General features: G+C 35.6%; 1 protein-coding gene across 2 annotated transcripts; it reads right to left on the minus strand.

Annotated features, from left to right (window-relative positions):
- Window positions 1-6,019: 6,019 nt before the first annotated feature.
- On the minus strand, window positions 6,020-6,721 carry LOC141391003 (uncharacterized). Of its 2 annotated transcripts, XM_073963921.1 has the most exons (2): window positions 6,568-6,721; window positions 6,020-6,537 (listed from the first exon to the last, which is right to left on the minus strand). In XM_073963921.1, the coding sequence occupies exons 1-2, from the start codon at window positions 6,719-6,721 to the stop codon at window positions 6,020-6,022; spliced, it is 672 nt and encodes a 223-aa protein (XP_073820022.1). The 2 variants fall into 2 exon arrangements, with proteins under 2 accessions (XP_073820022.1, XP_073820020.1); XM_073963919.1 differs by having other exon boundaries at window positions 6,020-6,721.
- Between the last annotated feature and the right edge of the window lie 11,516 nt (window positions 6,722-18,237).

The raw sequence follows: 18,237 nt of genomic DNA on the forward strand, positions 1-18,237 counted from the left end.
AGTACTCGAAATTCAGGTTCTCACAGTTTTAAGCTTTGTCTCATGGTAATCAAGGCATTTAAAAACAAAGATAATTGCCCACTATTTGAAAACTATTATATGGATCTTTGGATTAATATGGATTTTGTTCTGGGTGTATGATAATAGATACAACTTTGTCTCAGAGAGAAACTCGAAATTCTAAACGGTTTGCAAGATATGAACTTCAAGAAATGAATTCAGAAAATAGTAAAGAATCTTCGTGTTGCTCATTGGTATTCAGAAATATTTATAAAAATGTAAATTCAATAATCAATCTTTAACTGCATCATTCATAGCTGCACTTTGGCGTTTTCTGACCCAAAATAATTTTTGGCAAATATTTTGTGGAAATTCAATACCTATATTTTGGGCACAGCTGTATTTTTTGGTGATTATACCAACCACCATAATATGGAGGGTATAACCAAGTTTGTCATTCCATTTGTAACATATCGAAATATTCATTGGAGACCCTATAAATTATATATATAGTCTGGACCTGCATAAAATTCCACGTCGATGTAACCATGTCCGTTCGTCCGCCCGTCTGATGATATAAATATACAGCTCGCAATATCAATATTAGAGTTTAATAGTTTGGTATAGAAGTTTCTATTACCTCTAGGATGTTTGGTATTAAAAATGGGCTATATCGGACAACGTTGTGCTAAAGCCCACATAGAACGTTACCTCCAGATTTTCGGTATTTTGAAGTTTTTAGCCTCTTTTGATTACCGAAATGGCTGAAATTTGGCATTAAGTCCTCTTTGTGGCTACAAAACCTTTTCCAAAAAATTTATCGGTTTAGGTCCACGTTGTGTTATAGCCTAAATAGTTCGAATGTCTTTCTGAAATGAATGAAGCTTGGTATATATAGTATAGTAGTATGGGTATAAAACATTCATACATGTTCACTAGAGCGAACCAAAAAACATTTTTTTTAAATTTGGCACTTTGTGTTGTTATGCGCCATTTGACATTTTTTTTGGAAAGTTTGACAGTTTTTAAAATAAATGTACTCAGGCTATTTTGACATACGACCATGTGTTGGGTTGTTTACAGTAACATAAAAAAATCAATTTGCACAAAATGCAATTAGGAGCATCTCAGAATGCTACAAAAACCGATTTAATGAATTCAATCGTGGCCAGCACTCTTTAAAAACGAAGGTCGTGAGGGTCGTCCAAAAACGGACGTTGTTCCAGAAAAAAATGAAGCCGCGCGTGAACTGATATTGCAAGATCACCAGGTTATGTACCGTGATATAGAAGAATCCTTGCTCATTTCTTGCACCAATTAACATTTAATATTGCATAAAAACCTGTTCGCAAAAATTGGTTCTTGTCGTTAGATCCTGGAAATTGGTGCAAGGAAATTGTGAAAAAATACAATCGATTTTCTTCAAAAGACGATTATATCGTCACAGGTGACGAATCATGGATCAATGCGTATGAGTCCGAAAGACAGTGTGGGTCTTCGAAGACGAGCCAAATCCACCGAAAGATGCTCATGGAAGAAGCATTCCAAAGCACAGGGTCTCCTGCACTCAGAAGCAAAGCGTCTCCTGTTTCTTCGGCGAAACTGGCCATGTGGTGACGACTATTTTGCCCGAGCAACGTAGGACGGCCAATCCTGAGTGGTATACCACAATTTGTTTGCCTGAAGTCTTCGGAGAAATTCGAAAAACAATCAGTTGAAGACGAATCATTGTGCACCATGACAATGAGAGCTCTTAGATATCGATTCAAACCTGCGCCTTTTTGATCGTAAAAAACTTGGAATTGATGGTTCATATGCAACAATTGGTTTGAGCGCATGAAAAAGGGTATAGGGCAGACTTAAGAAAACAACAAAAATATTTTTGATGGTAAATATTCGCGTTTTCATTATTAGACCAGACAATTTTTAAGTTCCCTTCATATAAACTGCTGTGCCAAATTATAAAGCTCTATTTTTAATATTTGAAGCGTTACCTTGAATTCAGCAGACGCATTCAGTTCTCATTTGTCCTGCCGTGTCCGAACATCAGAAGTGTTAGACAGTTTTAACCAGAACCAAGTAAGCATTAGCTTCTTCCCGAGAAAAATTTCTTGACTGTGAATCTTTTAAAGCGGTTTCGTTGGACGTGGAGGTAACGCTGTGCTACAAGAGTTTACAAAAACAAGTAAGAACGGAGTTAAGTTCGGCCAGGCCGAACTTATTATACCCTCTACCACGAGTTGTATTGAAGTACAATGTGACAATTAGTTTCCTTTTGTTTATGAAGAAGACTAAATACCAAATTTCAGCAAGTTCGGTAAACAATGTGGCTAACCGAAATTCGGGAGGTACCGTTTCATGGTGGATATATCAAAACGTCGGTCTATCCCTACAAATTTCAGGCGAAAAGTTTTTAAACTCAAAGAAGACTAAATAACAAATTTCCAATATTTCGATCTTCGAAATACCGAAAATCAAGAGTTACGCTTCTATGGGGGATATAGGAACCCGCGGACTTATACTGATAATTCTCTTCTGGAATTTCAGTCTTTCGGTGGGATATTGACGTCAGAACCTTCAAAATACCGAAAATCGGAGGGTACCGTTCCATGGGGCCATATCGAAACAATCAGACTACAAAGACTAAATACCAAATTGCAGCCATTTGCTGTGACCACAACCTTCAAAACACCGAAAATCAGCAGGTACCGTTCTATGGGGGCTACATGAAGGCGTGGACCTATGCCGACAAATTTCGTGGAGAAAGTTTTATACCCCCAACGAAAACTGAGTACCAAATTTCAGCAATTTCGATGTGATAATGAGGCTAAAACCTTCAAAATACCGAAAATCAGGTGATACCGATCTATGGGGGCTTTATGGTGGAAAGTTTTATACCCCCAACGAAGATTTTCAGCAATTTCGGTGGGTTGCTGTGGGCACATCCTTCAAAATACTGAAAATCTTTGGGGGATATGTGAAAACGTGGACCGATATAGCCCATTCGCAATATCAAACATCATATGAGTAATAGAAACGTCTGTACCAAAGTACAAATTTCTATCTTAAAAATTGCGAGTTGTATCTTGATTTCAACATACCGACGAAGGGACATGGTTATAACGACTTAGAATTTTACCCTGATCATATCATCATATATATACTTTATAGGATCTCCGATGAATATTTCGATGTGTTACAAACTGAATATTGTGGTGGAGGGTATAAATATTCTACGATTCTCATGTAAAATTTCTCTCTTTTTGGCCATTGACCCCAACATACCTTTGGTTTATTTGGGTCACTTCACTATGCCACAATGTGGAATGGTACTATAAGTTGGTATACTTATATATACCAAATGAATGCCTCGACGAGTTGAGTCGATCTGTCTATATGTGTCCGTCCGTACGTCTGTCCATCTGTACCTTGTGATCAAGCTACAATTTTGATCGGATCGTCAATAAATGTTAGGTGTTAATGGAGGTGCCAGAGAGCCTATTAATTTTGCTAATGGTCTGATCATATTTAGTGGTCGAAATGGACAAAAATCTTTTGTGGAGAAAAAGTAAAATATTTATTTATTATTGTCTTTTTAGGACGAAGGCCATTGTTTATGAAGTTTTTAATTAATTAATTGGATTAATCGAGCTAATCTAGGAATCATTTTCTCAATACATACACATATACAATCGAAGGGGGGTTTCCTTCATGAATTGTAATGCCTTCAGTTTTTGAAGTTTTGGATATCATGTCGACAAACTAGTCGACATGATGCCAATGTATCATATCAACAAACTAGTCGACATGATATCCAAAACTTCAAAAACTGAAGGCATTACAATTCATGAAGGAAACTCCCCTTCGATTGTATATCACGGTGTGCGTTAACAAATTTAAATGGAAGGTGCTTACACCTCGAAATTTTTTGCTGATTCTGAAATTACAATGCTGATAGATGAGAAATATCAAGAAACAAAAAAAATCGCCGGAGGGATTTTCAAATAAATCGCGATTTAAGTTCACATTTTTAGGGGTTCTTTAGGTTTTCACGATTTTGCTTGGAAACCGCGAGATCTATGTAAATGGGTCTAAAGAAAATGTTGTAGCAGAGAAAATTCTCCACAAGATTAGCCTTTATGATATTTTCATAGGTTTTACCGTTTTTGAGATATGGAAGTTCAAATTGGGACAATGCACTGACTATATCGTCCCCTTATAAAACAATATTATGCACAGTACACCTTAACTAACTTTTAATGGAAACCGCTTACACATGCGATGTTTTTGCGGATTCTGAAACAGCAATGTTCATAGATAAGAAAAATAAAAAAAATGAAAAAATCGCCGGAGGGATTTTAAATAAATCGCGATCAAAATTCACAATTTTAGGGATTTTTTAGGGTTTCACGATTTTGCTTGGAAACCGCGAGTTCTATGTAAATGGGTCTAAAGAAAATGTTGGAGCAGAGAAAATTCTCCACAAGATTGTCCTTTATGATATTTTCATAGGTTTTACCGTTTTTGAGATATGGAAGTTCAAATAGGGACAATGCACTGACTATATCGTCCCCTTATAAAACAATATTATGCACAGTACCCCTTAACTAACTTTTAATGGAAACCGCTTACACATGGGATGTATTTGCGGATTCTGAAACAGCAATGTTCATAGATAAGAAAAATAAAAAAAAAATGAAAAAATCGCCGGAGGGATTTTAAATAAATCGCGATCAAAATTCACAATTTTAGGGATTTTTTAGGGTTTCACGATTTTGCTTGGAAACCGCAAGTCGTATCGAAATGAGTCTGAAGAAAATGTTGTAGCTGTGAAAATTCTCTATAAGACTGACCTTTAGGTTTTTTCGTAGGTTTTACCATTTTTGAGATATAGAGGTTCAGTTCAAATTTTTTAGGTTTTTATCTTAAGTCTTCAAGAGTTTGCTTGGAAACTGCAAGTCATATCAAAATGGGACTAAAGAAAATAGTGAAGCTGTCAAAATTCTCTACAAAATTGGATTATTTATTTTTTTCTAGGTTGTACCATTTTCCAGATATATAAGTTTAATCTGGGAAATTGCAGTAATGACATTGTTTTATAAGGAGGCGATACAGTCAGTGCATTGTCTCAATTTGAAATTCTATATCTCAAAAACGGTAAAACCTACGAAAATATCATGAAGGCCAATCTTGTGGAGAATTTTCTCTGCTACAACATTTTCTTTAGACCCATTTACATAGGGCTCGCGGTTTCTAAGCTAAATCGTGAAAACCTAATGAACCCCTAAAAATGCGAACTTAAATCGCGATTTATTTAAAAATGCCTCCGGCAATTTTTTTTGTTTCTTGATATTTCTCATCTGTAAGCATTGTAGTTTCAGAATCAGCAAAAACTTCCGAGGTGTAAGCACCTTCCATTTAAATTTGTTAAGGCACACCGTGATATGTGTATGTATTGAGAAAATGATTCCTAGACAAGACACTAGGGTGACTTGATAAAGAAAAAATACTTCAATAAATACTTCATAATTACAAATTTGTAAAAATGTTTGTATAAATAGAAGTTATCAAAATCAGCCTTTGTCTTCTAGCCATTAGCATTCAAATACGCCTGATGAGCCTGGCTTAAACCACCAGGCGAAACGATCGTAGCGTAATGGTTGAGTGTGTGGTTCATTTTTCAATACAAAACTCCTTAGGCCATGTTAGCTCGATTAATCCAATTAATTAATTAAAAACTTCGTAAAATATTTATTCTTATGCGAACATCTCCACTTCTATTAAGAGAATTCCAAAAACAAAGACTGATAATGAAAGTAGAAAACTTCATCTTACAATATCGCATATTAAAACCCGTTTTGGATGTGTCGTTTTTGGAATGAATATTTTCTTCTTAAACTTAATTTACCCAAATAAATATTCAAAAAGCGTTTTTTTTCAACAATTAACGAATTATATTTATTTACCTAAATTACTAAGTCGATAACTAAAACAGACATAACAAATCTTATTTAATGCCTTACAATCTGCGTTTCAAAACGGAGGCGGGCAAATAGCTAGCGCCGGGTGCAGAAGCAGCTGGGGCAGCAGCAACTGGAGCTTGGGAAGCAAAGTTGATAACTGGAGCAACACCACCATTGAAGTTATGAGAAGGACCACCCAAGGCATCGTATTGGCTTTGGATAGCACGTTGAGCATTGGCAGCATCTTCAGGAGTACGGTATTTGACAAAGTGAACTTCGGGTCTTTGGTTGTTGTTGTTGCCGATGTTGTTAAGTTTGTTGGCCAAACCAGCGAGATCGGCTTGTTTGTTGAGAACATAGATGGCGGTTTCTTGTTGAGCAGCTTGTTTAGCCAAAGCCAAAGCAGCATCTTCCAAACCACTGTTTTCGGGGCCCTTGATGAAGATGACACGGAGACCTTGTTTCAAGGAGTTGGCATATTGGTCAGAGCTGGCGCCTTCGTTGAAGTCAGCATCATTGGCAGTGAAAGTGTAGAATTCCTTTTCCAATTCAGCTTGTGGGGCGAAAGAGGGGGCTCCACTGGAACCTTGGGCTTCAAAAGAACCAACACCACCTTCATAGCTTGGGGCAACATTGCTGGCAGCAGCACCAGGTGCGAAAGATAATCCGGAAGACGAATGGCCAACTGGTTGATAGTTATAGCCCAACTTATCGGCACAGGCCACAGCCACCAAACACAATACAATAAAGGCACGCATTTTCTTTGTTTTTCTGTTATCTATCGAACTATCGAACGAATGTTAATGATAAGCTCTGCAAAAGTGCTCGCTTTTATATTTGTTAAAAAACTTTATAAAACATTCTATACATATCAAAACAAATTTGAATTCGGAAATCGGAAATATTTAGAAAGGAAATGTTTTTTTTATTGAATTTGAATATAAAGCGATGCAGTTTTAAAACATTTTTTTATTTTTATTACTTTTTTGTTTTTGAATGTCCAAATTTGAATTTAAACAAAAACATTGAAAAACTGCAATGTCATGTATAAAACTGACCTACCGTAAAATTTTGTTAATTTTATTTGTTAGTCTGTGGGGGTGTAGATCGAGTTTTATCTATCTCTTTTGTTTGTGCGTTTTTAAATCAATGCAAATATGTAAAACACTCGAACGATTTATTTATTGAAATAACAAATATTTTAAATATTTGAAATTTTACGCTTCTTTCAAAAAAACGTTCAAAACTCAAATATTTTTAACATTTCTACGATTTTGTGATTGTCACCGTGGTGCAAAGTAAATGGAATATATTACGAATATTTGGCAGTGTTCATGAATTTTGGCAAAATATAATAAATATCCTTTCCACATTTTGATATAGGGTATACTAAGTAAGAAAGCAAGAACGTTGAGAAGAGATGACCCTGTGTATCTTACACCACGACTTTTGGCACTTCCGTCGGATAACAGAATATATTGAGGTAAAAGTTACTACCTCAAAAGAAGTGTAGTACCCTAAAAAATATTTAAACCCCAAAACATTAAAATATAAGCAAAGCAATTCTGGTTTGAAACTGCGACTCCTTATATATTCAAATCTCGACAAAATAAATCGATTAAGTGATGTGTGCCCGCCCGTATATTAAAAATTGTATTCAAACTCCCGATCGCAACTATGAATCAATAATCACACAATTTTTAACGTTTGTCGGGTTCCAAAAAAATAGACATCTATCGTAAATACTTATGGGTGAAATGGACCACTTACGTCACAGAGGAACGTTGAAATTAGAAGCAAATAACAAAGGACAATATTCGGACGGGGGCGAACATTTGATACCCTACACTACCTACCTACGGAACTTCGTTTGAATGATGGCGATATTTTGTCGTTACAGGAAGGTCATTGGTTATTTTCTATATTTTATAATAGACAGATGAATCGTCTGAACTCAATCGCTTATCTCAAAGAAATACCTAATGTCTAAAACCAATATTTCAAAGTCTCTGTGAAAATCATTTATTCTACTGTCCGAATGCACTGAAATTCGGGGATAATTCATTCTAGCTGCTTTTAACCCCTGTGTAGAATACCTTGCGTACCTTACTTTAGATCAAAAAAGCGATTTTTACATTTATTTATTTTGTACAACGTTGAACATATAAAGGCCATTAGTCTATGTGAGTATTATATGGAACGGTCGTGTAATGGATACAATGCTCTGCAGGCATTCTGCATACCCGGGTTCTAATCCCGGGCCAGACGACATCGGATTTTAAAAATGGTAAAATTTATGTTGATGACAATTCCCGGGCCAGACGACATCGGATTTTGAAAATGTTAAAATTAATGTTGATGACAATTCCTGAGTAATTCAGCTAAGTATGTAAAGTAGAAATAAAATATAATTAAAAAGGTAAAAAAGTAAAAATACGAAAAATTACAATTATAATAATAAAACAATAAAAAATAAATAAAAATTCTTTTTTTCCGTCAATGCCAATTTTATCGCTTTTAAAACTTCCAGTTGTGAAGGAAGCGACAAGTTTTTTCTTTTAGTAAAATGCAAAGAAATAACAAACACAAAACAACAACAGACGCGTTGATACATACAAAATTCCAAATACAAGAAATAGCGTCACACTTTTAGAACGAAAAACAAATTTAACTATAATTATAAAATATAGAAACATCGTTGAACGCTTGAAAATAAAACACATTCTCCTCAAAATTGAAATCATCAACGGGAAATCGACTTCTGAAGTCAAATGATTACATAAAGTAATAATACCTACTTACTTACTTAGCTGGCCCATTACAGAACATTTGTTCCATAGACCGAACTAAGAAAAGATCTCCAATTCTCTCTGTTTAGTGCTTTGCTTTCTGGAATACCGCGCCTTGTCACCTCTTCATCCACTTGTTTGCGCCATCTCGAATTTATACGCTTTTTTAGCGGGTTCGTCATCGCTCATTATTATTATATGGCCTAGACAACGCAATCGCTGCATCTCGATACGTTTAACTATATTGATGTCGTTGTATAGAAGATACAGCTCGTGATTCATGCGACGTCGATATTCACCGTCAACGCAGATTGGTCCGTAGATCATTCGAAGAATTTTTCTCCCCATCACGCCAAGCACTGCCTTATCTGCTTGCGCAAGTGCCTAGGCTTCGGAACCATACATCAGCACGGGTAGTATCAGTGTTTTGTAAAGCGTTATTTTTGTTTGTCGAGTTGTGGCTTTGTTTTTGAAGTGTTTATTTAAGCCAAAGTAGCATCTGTTGGCCAATACAATTCTTCTTTTGACTGATGTCGTTTGTTGAGAATACGAAGTCTTTTACTACCTCAAAATTATAGGAACCAACTTCAACAGTTGGTCCGATCTCAATAGACGCATCGACACCATCAACTTGTCTTCTCGCCGTTTACCGCATTCAACCTTCATAAAGGTATCGGTTACTTCTTTTTCTGATCGTCCCATGATGTCTATATCATCAGCATAAGCAAGTAACATGTGGCTATTGGTGTAGATTATGCCACTTCTTTTGACGTTTGCCTCTCGTATAACCTTTTCTAGCAGGATGTTGAAAAGATCACACGAAAGGATGTCTCCTTGCCTGTAACCTATTTTGGTACAAAACTCTTCGGAGAGGTTCTTTCCTATTTTAACTGAAGATCTTGTGTCAGATAGAGTCATTTTACAAAGCCGAATGAGCTTTGTGGGGACACCAAATTCACACATGGCTTGGAATACCTTTGAACGTAGCGGGCTGTCGAAGGCTGCTTTATAATCGACAAAAAGGTGGTAGGTGTCGATCTGCATCTCTTGGGTCTCTCCAGGATTTGCCGTAGGGAAAATATCTGGTCAACGGTGGACTTGCCAGGTCTAAACCCGCATTGGTATGGTCCAATTATTTCGTTGACCATGGGGTTTAGTCGTTCGCACAATATCCTTGGCGATATCTAGTAGGCGATAGGGAGAAGACTTCTGCCCCTATAGTTGGAGCATAAAGTCTTATCTCCTTTTTTATGGACGAGACACTTGATGCTCAGGTCCCAATCGTCGGGTACGTGTTCTTCCTAAAAATAGCTATAGGTAATCCATATTTCAAATATATGCATGTATATGAACAATGTATGAATATTATTACCAATTATAAATGCGATTTCTTCCTTGTCTAAGAAAAAATTCCATTCACCTTTTTGATTAAATTACACTGTGCAACACGAAAATTATTAACCCTATTCTGACACCGCAGTGTGATAGATTACCAAAAATTAGAAGACACGTGTCTCGCCGTTTTTCCCTATCTCATCAACTTTCGCGGTTATAGGCCTCCAAAGGTTTGTGGCTTTGATGTAGAAAGGCTCATTTAGTCAGGACTATATCTTCCCAACCGTTAGGAAATTTGAATTTATCTCGGAGCCAAAGTTGTAGCTCTTGTCTTAAAGAACAAAAATTGTGAACACATATAATCCATCAACCTTCATCTTCAAGGTCAAAATCGCCATGGTCAAATTTCTTTCAAAAATTTTCTCAAGTTTTGTTATACAGCTTTCAAACCAATCAAAATTGGAGCAAACAACCAATTAGAAAAATGTACCTTAGATCTTAGTAAACAACTTTCTAGAACATACGAACTCTGTAGAAACGGATCTTAATGGTCAAAATAGCAAAACAATTGCGATTTTTATCCTCTTTTCTAGGATTCCGCTTCATAGATATAAAACCGTTTAAAATTCAAGAAAACAACCAACCACAATAGTGTAGCAAAGGCATCAATAAACAACTTTCTGGAACATGCGAAATGTCTATGAACGGTTCTTAATGGTATAAATAGCAAAAATCTTTTGAAAATATCAATTTTTTATAATTTTTTCTCGGACTCTGGTCCAAAGATACGCAACCGCCCAAAAAATAAGGATACCGTCAACCACAAAAATGTACATAAGATTTCAATAAACAACTTTTTAGAACATATGAAGATTCTAGGAAGGATTCTTAGGGCTGAAATTCACGAACAATTAAATTTTTTTAACATTCCCCCTGCTCAGGTTTGGAAATAACAAACTGTTAAAAACTCAAGGAAATTTTAAAGGTTTGTTATTTACAGACCTGAACAGGAAAGAATGTTCTAAAATAATTTAATTTTGAACTTGAAGAATCGTTCCTAGAATCTTCATTTGTTCTAGAAACTTGTTTGTTGAAATCTGAGGTACATTTTTGTAGTTGACGTAGTCGTTTTGGGCGGTTGCGTATCTTTGGACCAGAAAAAAGTATAAAAATTAGATATTTTCAAAAGATTTTTGCTATTTTTACCATTAAGAACCGTTCATAGGCATGTCGCATATTCCCGAAAGTTGTTTATTGAAGCCTTTGCTACACTATTGTGGTTCATTGTTTTCTTGAATTTTGAACGGTTTAATATCTATGGAGCAGAAGCAAAGAAAAGAGGATAAAAATCGCAATTGTTTTGCTATTTTGACCATTAAGATCCGTTTCTACAGAGTTCGTATGTTCTAAAAAGTTGTTTACTAAGATCTAAGGTACATTTTTCTATTGGTTGTTTGCTCCAATTTTGATCGGTTTGAAAGCTGTATAACAAAACTTGGGAAAATTTTTAAAAGAAATTTGACCCTGGCGATTTTGACCTCACAGATGAAGCTTGATGGATTATATGTGTTCACAATTTTTGTTCTTTAAGACAAGAGCTACAACTTTGCCTCCGAGATAAATTCAAATTTCCTAACGGTTTGGAAGTTATATTCCTGACTAAATGACCCTTTGTACATCAAAGCATCAAACCTTTGGAAGCCTATAACCGCGAAAGTTGATGAGATAGGGAAAAACGGCGAGACACGTGTCTTCTCATTTTTGGTGTTCTATCACACTGTGGTGTCAGAATATGGTTAATAAAACATGACTTAAAAAATTACACACAGTGTTATAAAATTTTCAATTATAAAATATATTGGGCATTTAATTTAATAAAAAGCACAATTTCTTTAAGAAAATACAAAACACTGATTTATTCACTCACTTTACCGCCTTTACTCAACGACTGCCTTGCGGAAACTGAAGTAATGTTACAGAAACAGCTAGAAAAGTATCAGTCGGCTTGGCCGACAGGGATATACCCTCAGCCTCGGAACTAAAGGAAAGAAGTAACACACAATATTTCTGAGGTCTATATAATACGATGTGTAACGTTTGGACCAAATTGGTTTCTCCCTTCGAGGGTTATATTACATACTACCAAGATTTGTTGGAGCTTTTAGGCCATTATCTCAAGAAGTATTGACTTGTCCCTCAAAAAACATGTACCGTCGTAATGGGGAAAACTAATACAAGTTCTTACAACAAAAACCAAAGGGATTCCAAATCCAAATTTTGGACCGATTCGGCTGAACCATTCGAGAATTATCGTGCGCTCCACTCACTGCAAATCGTGCCATAGGGGTATTTTAACCTTTCGGACTATTTTCTCAGGAAGTAAAAGTTTATGATGTGAGAAAAGGCCTTAAACTGCACTCTTCACAAATTTTGTGTGGGAATTACTCGAAGGAGTGGGCCTATATAGTCCATATTCGAACTTGATCCATGCCCCGTAGAGATATTACTATATGAAAAGTACACGTGCAAGTACGTGCGCACAATTTTTCCGACCATTTTCAAACTTTTGTAGGGGAGGTAGCAGAAGTAGGGGAACGATATGGTCTGTTTTCGAACTTAAACTAACTTAATTACTAACTTAGCTGGCCCATTACAAAACTTTTGTTCCATAGACCGGAAAGACCTCCATTTCTCTCTGTTCAGTATTTGTACAACTCTTTAGCGGGTTCATCATCGATCGTTCTTATGGCTGACGTAGGGGATTAAAGATACCAAGGAACGGTCCTGACCGGCTTTAACATGGCAAAGTCCAGGATTTATCTTGGTCCCACTTTCATCTCAAGTGGACACTGACCTCCCCGTGGTGTCACCTGGGGTTGCTGCCTTTAACACCCGTTAAAGGTTGTGAGCTGAAATGTGCCGCGCATTTGCCCATAAAAAAGCAGCCTACTTTTCCCCTAGAAAAAATAGCCTACTATGAAAAAACAAAAGAAAAGAAAAAAACTTAAATTAAGCTTGAACAAAGTATTATGAACGCCAAATTTTAGAACGAATCGGCTGATCCGTTCGAGAGTTATAGTGCGCACCAACCACTACACTTTTACAACTTTCGGACTATTTTTTAAGGAAGTATGGACTTGCCCCTGATAAAACTTGTACCGTCGTAATGGAGGCAGCGAACACAAGTTGTTACAACAAAAATCAAAGCAATTCGAGGGCAGGTCCTAATCTGAACTTTTCCGAAGTTTTTTTTTTTTTTGAGGTACCCGAATGAGTGCGCCGATAGAGTCCAAATTAAAATCTCAACTCAATGTCGTATAAAGTATGGACCAAATCTTTTACTCTCTTAAAGAGCTATCGTGTGCGCAATTTTATTCGAACTTTTATTGGGGAGGTATCAGAAGGAGGGACCGATATGGCTCATATTCGAACATAAACAAACATACAGACGGACTAAGAGATGTGGCTAAATTGATTCCAGATTTTCTGAAACACATTTCGTCTAAACATACATGGGGTCTAAAATCATTATTTTGATGAGGCACATTTTGCCCGTATGAAAGTGTATAGGTATACCCTCGTTAGCATAAATGCTAAGGGTATAAAAATATTGCTTGTGGATGGATGAATAAATCGCACCAACAACAACAAAAAAGGAACACACGTGTTTGGCCGCATATCGCGTACACCCACCAAAGCAAAAACAAACTTTTTCACCTTCCCGTCGTCGCTTCTACCTTCTCTATTGCACCATACGCACAGCTCTTTTTTATGAAATAAGCGAGAGCCCTTCTCCACTCATAAGAAAAAAACAAGTAAAATTGAGATATGTGACAAAATGTTGCAAACATTTTTGTAATCAATCCCAAACATATATTTGTTTGGATGCAAACATATTTATTTATTTGAATATATTTATTATAATTATAAATTATAATAAAGAAAAATTACAAAAAGCACTAGCAATAAAAGCTATCGGCTAACATGTAAAATTACTTAAATATATGAGTATGAAATAAGGTGATATACTTACATATTTATATACAAAAGTACAATTTATATTTTATGATGTAGATTTAGGGACTTCAGAAAATTGTAAACGCTGGAGACATTGTTGTGAGTAGGGATTTTTAGTGCATCCAGAGGGTTGGTTTGCGAGAAACATGTTTCCCTTGTGCGTTGAAGTGACGGACAGTCAATGATGAGATGGTAGGTACTTAAAGTTGTTCTATTGCAGAATTCGCATATCGGCGGGGGTTCTTTTTTAAATAAATATGTATGGGTAAGAAAGCTGTGAGTAAGCCTTAGACAAGTGAAGCATTTATTTTGATGCATAGATGTAGTTGAGGTAGTAGCAACGGTTTATTGTGGGGGTTAAAGGCTTTGTATATGTGATTGTATTCACCCCAAAGGTTTTCGTTTTTTTTATTGCAACACTGAACTGCAACATTTATTGCGTATTTCTTCGTAGAAGGTATAAATGTAAAAGTTGGCTTTGAGGTAGAAACCTCTTTGACAGTCGAGTCTGCAAGTTCATTACCGTAGATGCCTGCATGGCTGGGAATCCACATCAGTTTTGTTTTGGATTTCATAGTTATCAATTCTTGTTGGATCGATGTTATAATTTGGTTCTTATTCCAGCAATTTGAACAAGAAGTGTACACTGAACGACTGTCTGTACAAATTAGGGTTTTATTGCGTTGTTTTCTACATAACTCTACAGCTTTTAATACAGCAATCGCTTCTGCATCAAAAATTGTTCCATTTTGGGGAAGAATTCCAGAAGATTGTAGAGAACCATCTTCAGCTACTACTGCAAATGATGTGTTGTGATCAGTTTTGGAGCCGTCTGTAAAGAGGATTTTCCAACCAGCTTTTTTATGTTCATCGAAAATTTGCATTGATAACGTCTTATAGATCTGTGCATTTGACGTGTTTTTAGGATAGCATGTTAAGGAGCCTTCGAATTGAATTTTGTTTAAGTTCCATGGGGCATTTGATTGATTTGCGACTTTGTATGGTCCCAAGTTGAGATTCGTTGCTATTTTATAAATATTGGATAAAGCGGATGGGTGTTTTAGTTCCGTCTTTCTTTTGCGCAGTAAAGAGAGCTCATAAGATAAGATTCCACATTGAGAACATAAAACTTTATGTACCAATCGGGTTTGTAGATTGTAAGTGTATATATTTCTCTGCGTGCACAAATTTAATCTAGAATTTTTAATTTTTGGTTCATAGTCGTGTTTCCTGGCCAAACCCTGTAAAATATTGAGTTTTTTTGCATCAAAATATGAGTATTTTTGAGTTTGTCATATGTTTCAATCTATTAAAAAAGATGAAACTCCATTCATTAAACAAACCTTAAAATTACAAAAATTAAAAACACATTTGCATTTGAAAAACGATAAGTTCTAGGACAGAGAAGCCATTACATAGTCGATACGTCCGAAGATTTGCTTTACCACCAATGAAACCAGGTAACGTAATTTGGTGACTATGTGGGTTCGAGTCCATGGCTTTCCTTTTTCACTTGCAAATAATTTCAGATCATTAAGCTTAACTCTAAACGAGAAAATTAATAAAATCATTAAAAAAAAAACATGATCTTCGCCCTAACAGGCAAAATTTCAAAAAAAAAAAAAATTGTGTCAACAATTGTTTTTCAAAAAATTTAAAATACGTTCAAAATTTAAAAAATACTCCTTGGGTTGTCATGAAACTCATCTAAAAACTCATAAATGTACATATTTAAACAAATGTACATTTGTGTAAAAAAGCTATAATTTATATGGGAAACAGTATGTAAAAAAAACATTTTACATTTCAATAAATTTAAACAAGTAAGAGAGGGTTATAGACTGACCGGGCCGACCATGTGATACCCTACACCACATCATCTGGGCCCTAGAATTTATTTTTGGTAATTGCGACTCGTTATGTGTTTTCTTTATTTTATAATATATAGACTTTGGCTAAACATATGTACATACACATTTCTTTCAAAAATTACAATTGGTATTAAAAAAGAATCATACCAAAACATTTAGAAATAGCTTTCGCCGATTTATTAGCGAATTTATCAATGAAAAGCATTGTAATATGCAGCAATTAAAAAGCGGGATATTTCCCTATCATGATTTGAATTTTTTATCATGATTGCGACATTTTGTAGCGTGGAAGGTAAATGTAATTCTTTACAAACAAACCACATAACTTGCATTCGTTCAAATGCTGCTCTCGCTTTATTTATCCTATTACACACATACATATATCCACTGAAACCAAGTTTAAAATATTCGAAGCATGTATAAAATCGATGAGGAAGTTGCGGAAGATACATTGGGAATAGTCCAAAAACAGAGAAAAATTTGGATATCAGACGATACTTAGAACATATTTTGTCAAAGAGAAGAACTTAAGATACTGTTGAATAACAAGAATATCACAAGAGAGCAGTATCAACAACTAGCAAAAGAAGTGAAAAAAGCTGCAAAAAGAGACAAAAAACCTAGAAGATCTGTCAAAAATAGAAGACGAAGCAGAAACAACATGTGAAAACTACACCTGACAATAGATAGTCTCACAAATCGAAGGTAAAAGCGGTAAAAGATCGTAGTGTTAGAAGTCTAACAAACAATGATGAACATATTCAAAGATGGAGAGAACAAAGAAGAAATGATTAATAAGAAGAAGAAGTTAGTAACGCAAGAAACACCACTGAAAATGACGAAATGTACAATAACAGTCCAAGAGAAAATACGTTGAATATACCCTGTAACCCTTCCAGCTTGAACGAATTAAAAAGTACTAAATCAGCATGAGATGATGGTTTACCGACAGAAGCTCTACAGGTCGACGCCAGAACCGTGCATGAGTCACTTCGGCCTTGGGAAGAAGAAAGACTGTCTCCAACAGGGAAGAAAGGGATCATTGTAGAGTTACCCAAGAATGGCGACTTGAAAGACTGTAACAACTGGAGAGGAATAACCCATCTCAACACCATATACAAGATACAAGCAGTCATAATATACGAAAGAACTGAAAGACAAGTAGAAAGCATTCTGAGAGATAAACAAGTAAGGTTAAAGTTGGACGGGGCTGACCATGTGATACCCTACACCACTACATGGAGGAAAATAAGGCCTCTCTAACATATGTCCCAAACATATTTTGCAGCAAACATATATTTGTTTGTAACCAGTCCCAAACATAACATATGTTTGGGTGCTGCAAGAAAATATATGTTTGGGTGCAAAACAAATATTTATTTAGATGAAATATAAATACAAACCCAAAATCCACAAAAACACATTACAGCTCTAAGTTACCATGACCATAGAAATCGCTAATAGTACAAAAAACATTATATTGAAACTAAATTTAAGAAATAATAATAAAATTACTTAAAAATATAAATTCCAAAAAAAATAAATGCAGCAACTAAAAAAGGGTGTTAAATTTTTGGTCGTATCTGCTAAAACCGCAAATTTCCGCAAAAAGTCTATACAGTTTTGAAGTCTACAGGCGCTAGGCTTTAATTTAAGTCTTTGTAGACCGGATATGGTGCTAGCGAATATTGTTGTATCGTCCGTGTATCTGATATTGTTGATGATCATCCCATGTATTTGTGCTCCTATTCTTTGGTGCTCTATAGCCTCAATAAATATTCGTTGGGAGTATATATTAAATAACAACGGCGAATGGATAAATCCTTGTCGTACCCTCTTCCGTCATTTCTCCGTTAATATCGATGTATGCCACCTGTTTCCATTTCGTATACATCGTATTTCCTTATCGCTTATGTTAATCGTTTTCAAAATTTCTATTAGTTTATCGTGACCAACTGTGTCGAAAGTTTTTTCGTAGTCAATGAAACATATAAATATATCCTTTTGTACTTCTCGGCATTTCTCAACTAGTACCTGTAAGCTAAGCTGTGCTTCTCGAGTCCCCATTCCTTGTTTTAATCCGAACTTTGATGTGCTCATATATTTTTCACATTGGGGATATGTTCAGCTATGGATTACTCTTAGAAAAAGTTTTAATGCCTGACTCATGATACTAATCAGTTTATATTCTTCACATTTTTTTGCGTTGTTCTTCTTTGGTATCGGTATGAATTTTGAAATGACCCAGTCTGGTGGATATTT

This window comes from Musca autumnalis, unplaced genomic scaffold (genome assembly GCF_047663935.1).
Source record: "Musca autumnalis isolate F117 unplaced genomic scaffold, ASM4766393v1 scaffold_1, whole genome shotgun sequence".
In the NCBI taxonomy this organism is placed as follows: domain Eukaryota; kingdom Metazoa; phylum Arthropoda; class Insecta; order Diptera; family Muscidae; genus Musca; species Musca autumnalis.